Here is a 12,691-nt window from a genome sequence, read left to right as displayed (position 1 = left end):
ATAAATAAAAAAAAAATTGTTTAATTCTGAGAGGGAAATGGCGAACCACTAACTTTATTTGTCTACACAAGGTCAAGCACGAGGACCAGAAAGATTTCTGGCAAAGAAATGATCGATCAAGGTAAAGATATTCATAGCTCCTTCAAGACCTCAAAGCTCTTCTCAGCCTAGAAACGTGGCCTCAGCTTTTGTTGGTCATACTATTGACTGCAGAGTAAAAGGACTCTTAGTATTTACGGACCAGACTTATGCGGCAATCGCTGTCTTCCCTAGTTGTCAAGTCAATAATATGGTCTGGCAAAACTCTTACATTTCTTGCAAGGTCTATATCAAAAACGCAAAACGCAAGGAGGCCGCCTTCCGATTCCAGCCGCCTCCATGTGAATGAAGCTTTTCGCGATTCACGACGGGTAACAGGATTCATGCTGCAATTCGTTTTTCCTAAATTATTTAGTGACAGATGATTAAGGAATCAACTTGAGAATCAATTATTCACTGCATGGAGGGTTGAGTTGAGTAATACGATGGTGGTGATGATGAGAAGAATTGCAATACGTGATATTCGTTTCTTATCGTGTTAGCGGTTACGTGATCAGCACATTATCAGTAAAAATGGAGAAGTCAAAAGTGGAAGAAAAACAACTTTTGTTGGCTACTCCATTTTGCATGATGATCTATTCCATTCCATGTTTACATTTAGAAACTTAACTTCCTTTCCCTCTCTCACACAAATTAAGATGTTTTTCTTGATTAACAATTCAGATAAACTGCCCCCAAAAAGGAAAAAAAAAAAGGATAAACTCTATCCTTCCATTATGGTATCCTTGAAATTAATATACTGTTAATATGATCACTATCTTTATCATCTATGCGTGACTTCAGAAGAAAAGGCTATGAAATAGACTAGCAATTGACATTCATCTTTTTTTTAAAAAAAAAATTTATGCACTGCATTGACTACTCTTTTGTTAGTTTAGTGAGATGAGAATGTTCTTTCTTTTTTTCAAAAAAAAAAAAAAAAATCACGAATAGTGACTTTTCATCTTAAAACGACAGCGTCGTCGTTTTTGTTACTGAAGAGTGAAGAAAGCCAGTTTGGCCATGTATAATATAACTTGTACACAACCATACATTTATTTTGTAGGGCTCGAAGACTCTGGTCAATCTGGACCACTAACTTCAGGGGATGAACCATTCACACCGATGTTCGTCCTCCGGCCCCAGCCCCAGCCCCCGCTTAAATCCAATGAGAGGTTTGTTGCTTCTTCTGCTTTGGCCAACGTAACATCCTTTTTCGCCCTTGTCATTTCTGCCACATACGAAGATAAGTTTTTCTTTAATTTGCAAAAAATGTTGATTGACAGAGAAAGTATTCAGAAATCCAAATATGAAGGTTCTGAAACGTAGCATTTGCTTCAACACAATCGTCAATAATCAAATTCCACCTAAACTTTTTTGCCGGAAGAGAAGCTAAATGTCCCATCGTAAGTCGTGATCCATGCCTCCAAGAAAGGTGAAACATACCAAAATTTGCAGCGAAGTTGGTTTGTGCAACGCCTTGATTTAAATGAACCATGAGTTGGGGGAGCGTCGGATTAGGTGGTTAAACCGGTAAAGTACGAGGGATTGTAAATAAGAAACTTGGGATTCACGTCTTCTTATTTGAAAAAAAAAAAAATGAACCATGAGTTTTAACTCTAGAGATAATGGGGTCCTAACAATCCGATATAAAAAAAATTGGATTATGGATTTCTTTTTTTTTATTATTTTTTTCTTGTGAAAACCATGTGGGGAGAGGACGATATCCAGACACAAGGTTATCAAAATTCCTAAAATTGAACGCCACCCACCTCCCAGGCAATGCACAACTTCAGAACTTTTATCATTCTTTTGTCCCAAAAAAATAACATAAAAAAACACAAGAAGCTTAGATTTCCAGTTCTGGCAGCCTGGTTTTTTGTTTTCTTTTATAACTTTCATTCACTTTTGCAGGTTTAAACTTTTAGCGGTACACTCCGGTAAAGATGACAAAGCTATTGCCAATGCAAGTTGGTTCAAGAGACGGATCACTTCCTTACAAAAAAATCATGCATTCGAATCCTGCTGTCGATGATATGAGAGTTGTGTTGATAAGTGATTTATAAGAACTTGATGAGTGATCTATAAAAACTCTCATAAGTTACCTATAGTTCCAAGGGTATACCCTAACCCGTGATAGTATTTAAAATCAAATCCACCCAAACTTTTTCACATAAAAAATACAAAGATTTTGTAATTTATAAAGAGGGCATAATTTTTTCAAATTTGGCAAGTACTTTTTCAAAATTGTTAATGCCTTTTTTTTGTGGTCCTATGGTTCTCTATGCATGTATAAATTTTAGTTGGCAGTAGTTTTGAGTAGTTGAGATCCTATGTGCCACTATTAGATGTCAAATCGAGTGTTAGTCCTACTTAGAGCAACAGCAGCGCGGGTGTAATGGAGGGCCATTACACCGCTCCATGACACGGTCTCACATTGGAGCCATGTCATGGAGATTACACGTATCATGGATATGATGCGTGTAATCCATTAGAAGGTGGGACCCATGAGTAAATGTAAAATAATTCTAGTCACCAACGGTTACATCCAATTTTTGCTTTAACGGTAAATTTGCCAGCACACAACACATTTTAGCTTTCCAATGGTTATATCCAACGGTTAGATTATTGCCTTCTATATAAACACACAACACTTTTTTTAAAACATATCCCACTATTCTACTCTATTATTTCTTTTACTGTCTCACACACTTTTACTCTCTCACTCATTTAATTCATTTTGTTATTATTTGTATTTTATTTGATTTAAATTATGTAATATTATGTTATGGAGTTCAACTAATTACATTCTGAATTATTAATTAAGTATGGATTATTATGATATCTTCGCATTTGAGGTATCAAATATTTGTTTAATTTCCTGCATAATTATTTTTGAAAAAAAACAATATATTATTTTTTAAAGATAGAAAAAGATATATTATTCAAACTTAAAAATTAATAATATCATTTTGAGAAAATAAAAAATTCAAAATGTAAAAAATTTAATGAAAGTTAGTACTTTATTTTTTAAAAATAACAAAATTATTTTTAAAAATTACTTTATTTATTTATGGGATATGAGTTATGCATCATTAAAATAAATATTTGATTTAATTGGGACCCATGCTATTACACCTTATGGAGTGTAATCCATTATGAGTGAAAGTATAATAAAAGAGGAGAAAGTGGAATGCTGACGTGGCATGTGAATTACACTTCACAAGGTGTAATAGCATTGTGAATGCTCTTATCATATAAGGATAAAGAAAACTTAAATAAATAATCAGACGGGATCCTCTATCCATTATATGTGTCTATTTTTTCTATCCAACACAAAACTACGTAGTTCTATTTATTAATACTGCTGATATAGCACATACCGTTGAATGCATATTTAAGGAGTGTTTGGTAAATGGATTTCAAATTCAATAATATCCTAATTGTACCCCTAATCTTCTATTTTGGAATTTCACACCGCATGATTCAAATGAGATTAGGCAAGCATTTGAGGACGAGATTCTTAAGTTTGTCAAAGTTGCAATTACATATAGTCATGTTATTTATATTTGATATAAATATAAAAGTTGACTCTGAAAAGTGACACCAAGGATCTAACGTGAGTTTTGAGAACCAGAAAACGAGCAGCGTTAATTACAAATGTAAAAGCATGTGACTTGTATGGCTATATCTACGTATACGTTGGAAGGCATCGTGATCCATACATTTTCCCATACGTAATTCTCCAAATCCTCCTATAAATAGATCTCGACATGGTGCAAACATTCCAACTCAACCAGAAATTTGTTAATACTAAATACATTTTGCTTCTATCGTCTTCTCCCAGCTTCCCATGAACATGAAGTCCTCCCTATCTTCTATTCTTTCTTTAGTCGCTGAGGTAAAAAAGGGGATGTTCTCCAATCAAGACATTTACACGTTGATTACCCCCTCTGCCTATGACACAGCTTGGTTAGCCATGATCCCAGACCCCACAAATTCCAAGCAACCAATGTTCAAGAGTTGCTTGGATTGGATACTCAACAACCAAAATGACGCAGGGTTCTGGGGAGAATCTCACGCAGAGGGTCGTCCTACCATTGATACTCTTCCGGCAACTCTTGCTTGTTTGGTTGCTCTCAAAACATGGAATGTTGGAGAAGGAAACATAGGAAAAGGTAGTGACTATTAATACCATATTTGCTACACTAGAATTTGAACATTTTAGTTGTGAGGATCCAAGTTCTTACTGTCAACTATGAAGTACTTACTTCTGCTCAACTTTCATTTACTTACTCACCTAAGGTCTTTGTACGTACACTAGGAAATACTTAACGAGGAGGTGCAGGAACTTCTGCAACCGTTCCTGAAGGTTTACGGCTAAAATTTGACCAAAAAAAATTTAAATTACATCTTGTATATCATTTTTTACACTATATGTGAAAGTTACAAAATTTTGTTTTATGATTATATGTTATTAAAAGTGAATTATATGTAAAGTTGATACCACATGTGCAGGGTCATTATAAACATTTCACATGGCAATAGTGCAATTATTGAAGGGAGCACTTGCCAATAAAAGGACACAAATACGTGGATAACATTAGTATGATTTTTGTACTAGCTTGCGTTTACAGGTTTTCTAGTCATATCGGTCGAACTTTTGGGGCTTTCTTCGCTAAATATACTGTAACTTTTCCAAAATTTTGAATTTTCCAATTTCCACATTGTTTCTTGGCCCAAGGGTCGAAATAGCGTACAATATACAGTCTTATATGCTACTCATAGACAATTCTAACATCATTCATTCACCATCCCACGTGTGTATCTTTAAAAAGAAATCATGACACATTTTTCACAAGTTTCTTAACTCTCCAAACAATGGCTTTTTAAAACTAAAATCCACTTTTTCGAAAAAAAAAAAAAAAAAAAACTTTCTGTTTGGGGAAGAGGAAACACGGATAGTCTCTAAGTGTAGCAAGATAAAAACAGGGAGTTGGGCAGGTACGGTTAAGTTCTTACACATTCATGTATGGTAGGTGTATCTTTTACAAAATATGCTAACATTTATCAATACTTGATTCGTCAAAACAGTTGATGCATATAAACAAAGATGATGAGCAAAAGTATATTTTAGCTCATGGCGACAAGAATACTTGTCATAATCATTCACAAAAGTAGAACCATGCATGCTGTGACACGTATAATCTCTATTGGTTTCGTTCATATAAGCTTTTCTTTTTATACTTGAATAACGCATCGTCCTCCTGGGGTTGTGCAGGTTTAGAGTTCTTCCAATCCAAAGCAGAGATAATCCTCAAACTAGATTATCATCATCTTCCACGCTGGTTTGTTATTGTTTTCCCTGCAATGGTTGAACTTGCACAAGCAACAGGTCTTGATCTTGCTCTCACTCAAGGATCAGAGACTGTTTTGGCCGATGTTCTATGCAGGCGGCAACAGCTCCTGGACATGTATTGCCTTTTACTATCTTTTTAGAAGTCACAAATTGATTGTATCATAGTAATTATAGTACTGTTTTTTTTTTTCTCAAAATATCTTCTTAGATGTTGTCCATTCCCCCAGTCACACTTTTTGAGCATCAATAGATGTATAACATGCTTGGGGCTGCAGGGAGGACGTTGAAGATGATTCACACCAGTATTATCCACCACTCATATCATATCTAGAGAGCTTGCCTTCTGCGTATCATGCCGATCAACAGAAAATACTGAAGAATTTGGGTGGAGATGGCTCATTATTCCAGTCACCCTCAGCCACAGCAAGTGCATATATAGCCACTGGAAATTTGAAGTGCTTGAATTACCTAAAGTCTCTTGTTCAGAGGTGCCACACTGGAGGTTAGACAGCTTCGCCACTGGAAGCAATCATTGTCTTGTTATCTGTTTCACTACTATACTGACCTCAAAGAAAAATAATTCATGGATCCACTTTTTTTGCTACTCTACCTTGGGCCAGCATTATGTAATTACCTGCCTGCAGGATAAAATAGCTATTTAAGTGTTGCCCAAAATTCATAAACTTGCGTCTACCGTTACGTTTTAGGGCTGAAACAACGCGAACCACCTAGCTTAGACTTTTTCACCATCCACCAAACCTACAGCAGGGATATCTCCTGTTGACAACAATATGTAGGTTCTACTAAGGCACCGAAATTTGAACTGTTTTTTGCAGTACCAGCCGAGTATCCCGTGGATGAAGAATTCACACAGCTCCTCATGGTTGACCATGTACAGAGACTAGGATTATCGGAGCATTTCAACGAAGAAATTGAACACATCTTGAAACAAGTTTATGGGTAATATACCGATAATTTTCAAAGTTGGAACGTACATATGTGCAGAATTGCATAGTTGATTAGCCTTTCATTAACTCCTCGGTTTTAATTTGCAGGGACTTTAGGTATCAAGACTCACAACCTACTGAAACATATCTCCTAGTTAAAAAACTGTCCAAGGACGCACTGGCATTTCGGCTCCTGCGGATGCAGGGATATGATCTAAAGCCACGTATGGAGTTAATATGATCATTATCCTCAATATTCCATGGCTAGTGCAAAATTAAGTACTTTAATTTGACAGTTGTGCTAAATTTCTTTTTTGCAGGTTGCTTTTGTTGGTTTCTCCAAGATATAAACATGCTAGATTATATGGAGCAAAATTGTGAACATCTTACTAGTGTACTATATACTGTATATAGAGCCGCGGATATTGCTTTCACAGGCGAATATGAGCTGGAGGAGGCACGATCTTTCTCCAAAAAATTGTTGGAGAAAGCAACCAGTGCTGTCAGGATTAGAAATGATAATCTTGTGATTTTTCCGGGTCTTCAAAAAGTTGTGAGTGCCTGTCTTTTATTGCACTCGGTAATAAGTAATTAACTTTGATTCGTATAACCTCGTAAAGGGAGGTAGCTTAATTAATTATCTTACGCCTTTTTCAATTGGAATTATTCTGAGGCGACCTCAAATACAAAAATTCGTATTAAACACTCTGGAAAGAATGGAATTCATGAAAACACAGAACAATTTTTTTTTTTTAAAAGAATTGGAAATTAAAGCCAAAAGATAGAAAATGCCCTTTTAATCAGATGAACAAAAAGGAATACTAGTAAGGATTTAACTACAGCTTTAAATTGTATGAGAATCCGACTCTTTTTTGGCTCATGAAAAGTTATCCTCGTGAAATTAATCAATTTTAAAGAGCAGAAATAACTTTTTAAGATGAAGAAATACTAAAAACTTTTGCATTGCCAATTTAGGGTATACTTAATCAACGTCAAGTACGTACTTGATATTAGATGCTACTCCATACATTAATTGTGCAGCTTCCAGATAATAAGTGGCATTATTTGACATGATTTCATGACGTTTCAATAGATAAAACATGAGTTGACGCTGCCTTGGATTACTCGACTTGATCATCTCGAGCATAGGATGTGGATTGAAGAAAATAAAATCAGTCCCCTGTGGCTCGGAAAGGCATCGTTCTACAGGTATAGCATTTGATTTGATTTGATTGTGTTCATACTAAAATCACTGCCAGTTTCCTAGTCCACACGCTACTAATTATCTTTCAGCAATTCGTATAGTGACTGCACCCCTTTAAATCTTCACGCATAATTCTGCATATTCTTGGCCGTGCTTACGATGGCTCCTTTTAATCTGTAAATGAAATGTTCTCCATATTCATCTAGGTATTACGTAACGCTAAAATTCATCCTATACTTGTGTTTCCACTCAAGTTTGCAGCATAGAGAGACATGAGTACAAGGACATGGCATCACATTATTTTAAAAATTAAGTATGTAAAACGAATTTCATAGATAGAAACACGAGTCATCAATCCCATGGAATAAAAACTTAGTGATGCCTAAGCATAAGATAGCAACCATGTCAGTCCAATTTCCCCACCAATAATGCATGACAGAGTCTTGCTGTCGATGCAAATGTACACATCTATTGATGTTGAATAATTATTAGGTTGTCTTGTTTCAACAACGAGAAACTGATACAACTTGCTTCCGAGAACTACAAGTTTCGGCAATCAATCTACGCCAAGGAGTTGGAAGAACTGAAGAGGTGCACTTCTTTTTGGATGGACACATTCGTCAAAATTTGCTGCTGCCCACAAATTAATTTCTTGGCCTTTTGTTTTTTTTGACACATTTTTGGATTTATGTAAAATGCAGATGGTCCACTGAGTCTGGTCTAGCTGACATGGGATTTGGACGAGAAAAAACTACGTACTGCTATTTCGCTGTTTCGGCCTGCTGTTGCTTGCCTCATGACTCTATCATTAGGCTGATTGTTGCGAAGGCTGCAATTCTTATTACAGTTGCTGATGACTTCTACGACATGGAAGGATCTATCACTGAATTGGAAGCCCTGACTGAGGCCGTTCAAAGGTGTAACATATTTTTGTAACTCTAGCCTTTAAATTATATAGTCATCGCCAGTGGATTAGTGTAAACTTACACCATATGCAGTACATATACAGCAACATCTATTTTAAAATGCATGTGAATAATAGTAAAATTTTAAAGATGAGGGGATTTCTCAGTTATGGGGATGCATCTCTATTTTCTTATTGCCAGATATTAAGAGGAAAGAAAAGAACTATTCTCAAGATGCTGATGCGTCTCTTTTTCTTATTCACTAGAAACTTATGGTGTACATTTATCCACATTTTTTCTCAGCGAGTATAGATTTGTCTTTTAGTGCATGCAATTTTTTGGTAGCATTTATTGTTCGATTAAGCTTCATGTATAATCTCGTTCACTTGTTTAGCCTCATTTAAATCATAGCAACCTGCTACTCCAATTAGTGCTTTTTATGGGAAAAAATATATATATCTAAGTTAAACCATCCTTACTTCACCAAAATGATTAATTAAGAAGCTTAAAAAGTACCCAAATTTTATGAAATTTATCCACTAATTGCTTTCAGTCTCTCGCATTTTTCTAGAACCGTGGCTGGTGTAATAAGGATATTACAGCATTCAAAGTAGTAATAAGAACAACCAGCTGGCTTAGATTTTATGTGCAGTATCATATACACTATCATTCATGCTACAAAATTTTTCTTCTTGTGCTGATAATGTACATGTTCCTCTTATTACTTATATTCGCTCCTGTGGTCTAAATCCTTACAGATGGGATGGCCAAAATTTGAGGAGCCACAGTAAGACAATCTTTGATACCCTTGATGATCTAGTGACAAAGACTGCAGCTACATACCATCTTCAGCAAGAACAAACCAGATTCTTGAAGGAATTTAGGGATATTGTACGCTTTCGAACCAAAATCTCATTTCTTGATAATTCCATGTACATTGTGTCGATTAAACATGAGTGCTATTTTTCACTGACAAACACATAATTTTTCAATGACAGTGGCGGGAAACATTTCTTTCTTGGATGACAGAAAAGACTTGGAGTGACACCGGTTACCTACCATCCATGGAGGAATATCTAGAAACCGGCATGGTATCTATTGCGGCACACACGCTCGTTCTTCCTGCTTCTCGTTTCTTATGTCAAAAACTGCCGGTGGAAGAGTTCAAGCCGGGCAAGTACAGAGACATCACGAAATTGCTCATGGCTTCCACCCGTTTGGTGAATGACACTCAGAGCTATCAAGTAATCATTTAACAATCTGTTTTTGACTAGCTGTACCCTTGCTAATAAGCATAAATTATGATTATTGATTTTACTCTCTTATTAGAAAGAACAAGAGGATGGGAAAATGAACATGGTGACGCTCCACTTAAATGAAAATCCAGAGGCGGATATTGATGATTCGGTTGCTTATGTGAAACACATTTTGGACGAGAAGACGAAAGAATTCCTACAAATTGTTCTGGAAGATAGCTCCAGCGATATGCCTAAATCATTCAGGCATTTGCATTTATCTTGCATGAAAGTATTTCAGATGTTTTTCAACTCCACCAACCTATATGACAGCAAGGAAGATTTGATTGATAATATCAAGAAAGCCATCCACATTCCTCCTGATTATACTCAAACTCCAGACCATCGAGTTAAGCCACTGCCAATGCCATCATCAGCTCCTCCAGAAAAGAAAAATGTCGTCAAAATTGCTGCCCGTTTCGAACCCAACATCAAAGTCAAATACCGCGGCGGCAAAGCCATGTTCATGGGACAGCAGTTACTGATCAAGAATCCTATTTCCGTTTGTGGTAGTGGAGCAGTCTGTGTCCCGCCAAGATTTTAATATTTTGGTTGCATCATTTGAATAATAATGTTGTCTGTATAATTTTCTTCTGGTGTATTTCCTAGATGTTGTTTGTGTGCATCATATTTTAATTCCTTTTTTCTTCCTTAAGATCCAATAACTATTAATTAAGTAAAAAATAAATACAACAGCTTCAAAAAAGCAATATATAATAAAAAATTAAAAAATATAGCAGAAAATTCATAAAAAATCTAATTTTTTATGCATTTTGATTTTTTGAGTTTGTTAAATTTTGTGTATTACTCAATTAATAGTTATTGGATCTTAAGGAAGCAAAAAGGAATTAGGACATGTTGTTTATGAAGGAGAAATAGCAATATAATAAAAAGTGGCACAGGGTGTGGGACAGAAGATCCGTTGCGATATTACTGGCACGTTGTCTCTACTGTGTGATTTGTATGATATTGAAATAAGACGTTGAGATTATGTTTGGACAGAAACTACTATTTATTTGCATCACAAATACATTTTTAATGCACATTTTCATCTTCCCAAATATCTTTTTCTCTCACATATATCACATCGCAAAAAATATTGTAGTAATTAAAATTATTTACTTGCATTATAAATATATTTTTCTATCGCACTTTTTTATCTTTGCAAACACCTTTTTATCTGACGTACATTATCTCGCAAAAAAGTGCCACAATAATTATTTCAAATAATCTCTTATGGTCAAATAATATTTCAAAAACCTTGGCAGAATTATTTTAACTTGTATTTTGCTTGTGTTTTTTTGTCAAAAAGAAGAAAAAGGATGCCGGTTTCGCATTCTTAATTTCATGGAATATGGACCACTATAATGATTTTCCTTTTAAGTCTTGGAATTGGATAGTGATTTATTTATAAAAATTTATTTACTTGTATCATTAACGCATTTTTCAATTACTTTTTTTTGTTTCATATACATCACATCAAAAAATACTACAATATTTTTTCAAAAAATTATCCCAAATAATCTACCATCCAAACATGCTAATACATTCAGCCCCCCCCCCCCCCTCTTTCTCTCTCTCTGGTCCTGAGCAAACTAGAAACAGCTTTATGAATGATAAGCAAAACAGTACATGCCCGAGGAATTCCTCAATCTATATCAGTCAGAAAATGCTAAACATTACAAGCCAACAAAATTGCTTAAAATATAAACCCTGCTGTTGGAAGTTTTCCACATAATGGACTTCTCGCCCAACAGCTGCCAGGATATTCCTTGCTGAAGCACCCGATTGTTGGCAAATTATAGCAATACGGGCCCCCCATATCTCATGGACGGTGACAAAGGCTCTTCGTTCATCTACCCCCATCTTGTTGTGTACATATATATATATCCCATTCAAGTACTGAGTTTTCAAATTGTCAATTTATCAACTGCTTTTGATTTTCTTAAAAGCTCAAAAGTCGGAATCTGAATAGTAGATTCACAGCTTCTAATTTTGACATCATCGAAGATCTTCTCATCACTTTCAAAAAAGACAAGAACTAAAAGGGAAAAAAGTAATTGAGGTACAAGTGTACATGCAAACTTAGGGTCCCGGAATTTGTTCTTTTGAGTTGTTAAAGAATTTGATAAAAATATGTAAAACTTGACATTAGGTAAACAGATTCTCTTGAAATATTAATAAAACAATTGGTGGAAAGAAAACATATGGCAGCATCAATGTTCAACCGGATTTGTACTCTTTCAACTAGTGATATTCTGTAATTTATTGGAGTACGTGTAAGTAAATATTTGCCATTAGGTATGTCATAATATTTTGCACTTTTGGAACCACTGAAGATTTCTATTTAGTGATGGAAATGCTAATTGGTATACATTCTGCAACACATACCCTATCATAATGTGCCACAATCCCATACCACCTCACACAGCGAATATGATATCTGAATTTCTTGCATTCCTTTAACGATATAAGATATTATTCTTTTGGCTGCTATCAAAGATGTAGGAGGAATAAGGGAGCACCTTTATGCCAAAAAGTGACTTCTTGGGGTCGTATCAAATATCAACCAGTTTAATATGATTTAAAATACTGCAGCAATCGCAAGATTTACCGAATCAGTCCAAACTGAATTCAACTTTATTGAGTTGTTCGTTTCCAATAGAAATTTTTTTTTTAAAAAAAAAAGGGTTTGCCTTGAGTTTTAGCTTAGTTGATATACTCCATCGGAGCTATAAGCTTTTTGCATTGAGGCTCCTTTTCCATGCATTCGACAAAAATAAAAGTAAAATAATATTGATAGGTATCATAGTTGGCAGAAGGGAAATTGATGAAACCAAATTCATGTGAGTTGCTAAAACCAAACTGTTGTTCGACCACATATATACATGAGTCCAATCATG

The 12,691-nt window shown here is 35.2% G+C and overlaps 1 protein-coding gene across 1 annotated transcript; it reads left to right on the top strand.

Annotated features, from left to right (window-relative positions):
- Positions 1-3,883: 3,883 nt before the first annotated feature.
- Positions 3,884-10,438, top strand: LOC113721941 (S-linalool synthase-like). Its single transcript, XM_027245604.2, has 12 exons — positions 3,884-4,256; positions 5,360-5,552; positions 5,713-5,939; positions 6,274-6,397; positions 6,493-6,608; positions 6,705-6,937; positions 7,478-7,593; positions 8,081-8,179; positions 8,290-8,505; positions 9,252-9,384; positions 9,492-9,737; positions 9,823-10,438. Exons 1-12 carry the CDS (start codon positions 3,932-3,934, stop codon positions 10,330-10,332), a joined length of 2,538 nt encoding a protein of 845 aa, XP_027101405.1. The 5' UTR covers positions 3,884-3,931; the 3' UTR covers positions 10,333-10,438.
- Positions 10,439-12,691: the final 2,253 nt, after the last annotated feature.

The sequence above is a fragment of the Coffea arabica genome, chromosome 2c (genome assembly GCF_036785885.1).
Source record: "Coffea arabica cultivar ET-39 chromosome 2c, Coffea Arabica ET-39 HiFi, whole genome shotgun sequence".
Taxonomy (NCBI): domain Eukaryota; kingdom Viridiplantae; phylum Streptophyta; class Magnoliopsida; order Gentianales; family Rubiaceae; genus Coffea; species Coffea arabica.
Note: the sequence above shows the minus strand (reverse complement) of the source record. Positions and strands in the feature narration are given on the sequence as shown.

Excerpts from the sequence above, each read along its gene's own strand:
- LOC113721941 (XM_027245604.2), top strand. The coding sequence starts at position 3,932 with ATGAACATGAAGTCCTCCCTATCTTCTATTCTTTCTTTAGTCGCTGAG. Across the intron at positions 8,506-9,251 it reads CTGACTGAGGCCGTTCAAAG|ATGGGATGGCCAAAATTTGA; the intron begins GTGTAACATATT and ends AAATCCTTACAG. Across the intron at positions 9,385-9,491 it reads TGAAGGAATTTAGGGATATT|TGGCGGGAAACATTTCTTTC; the intron begins GTACGCTTTCGA and ends TTTCAATGACAG.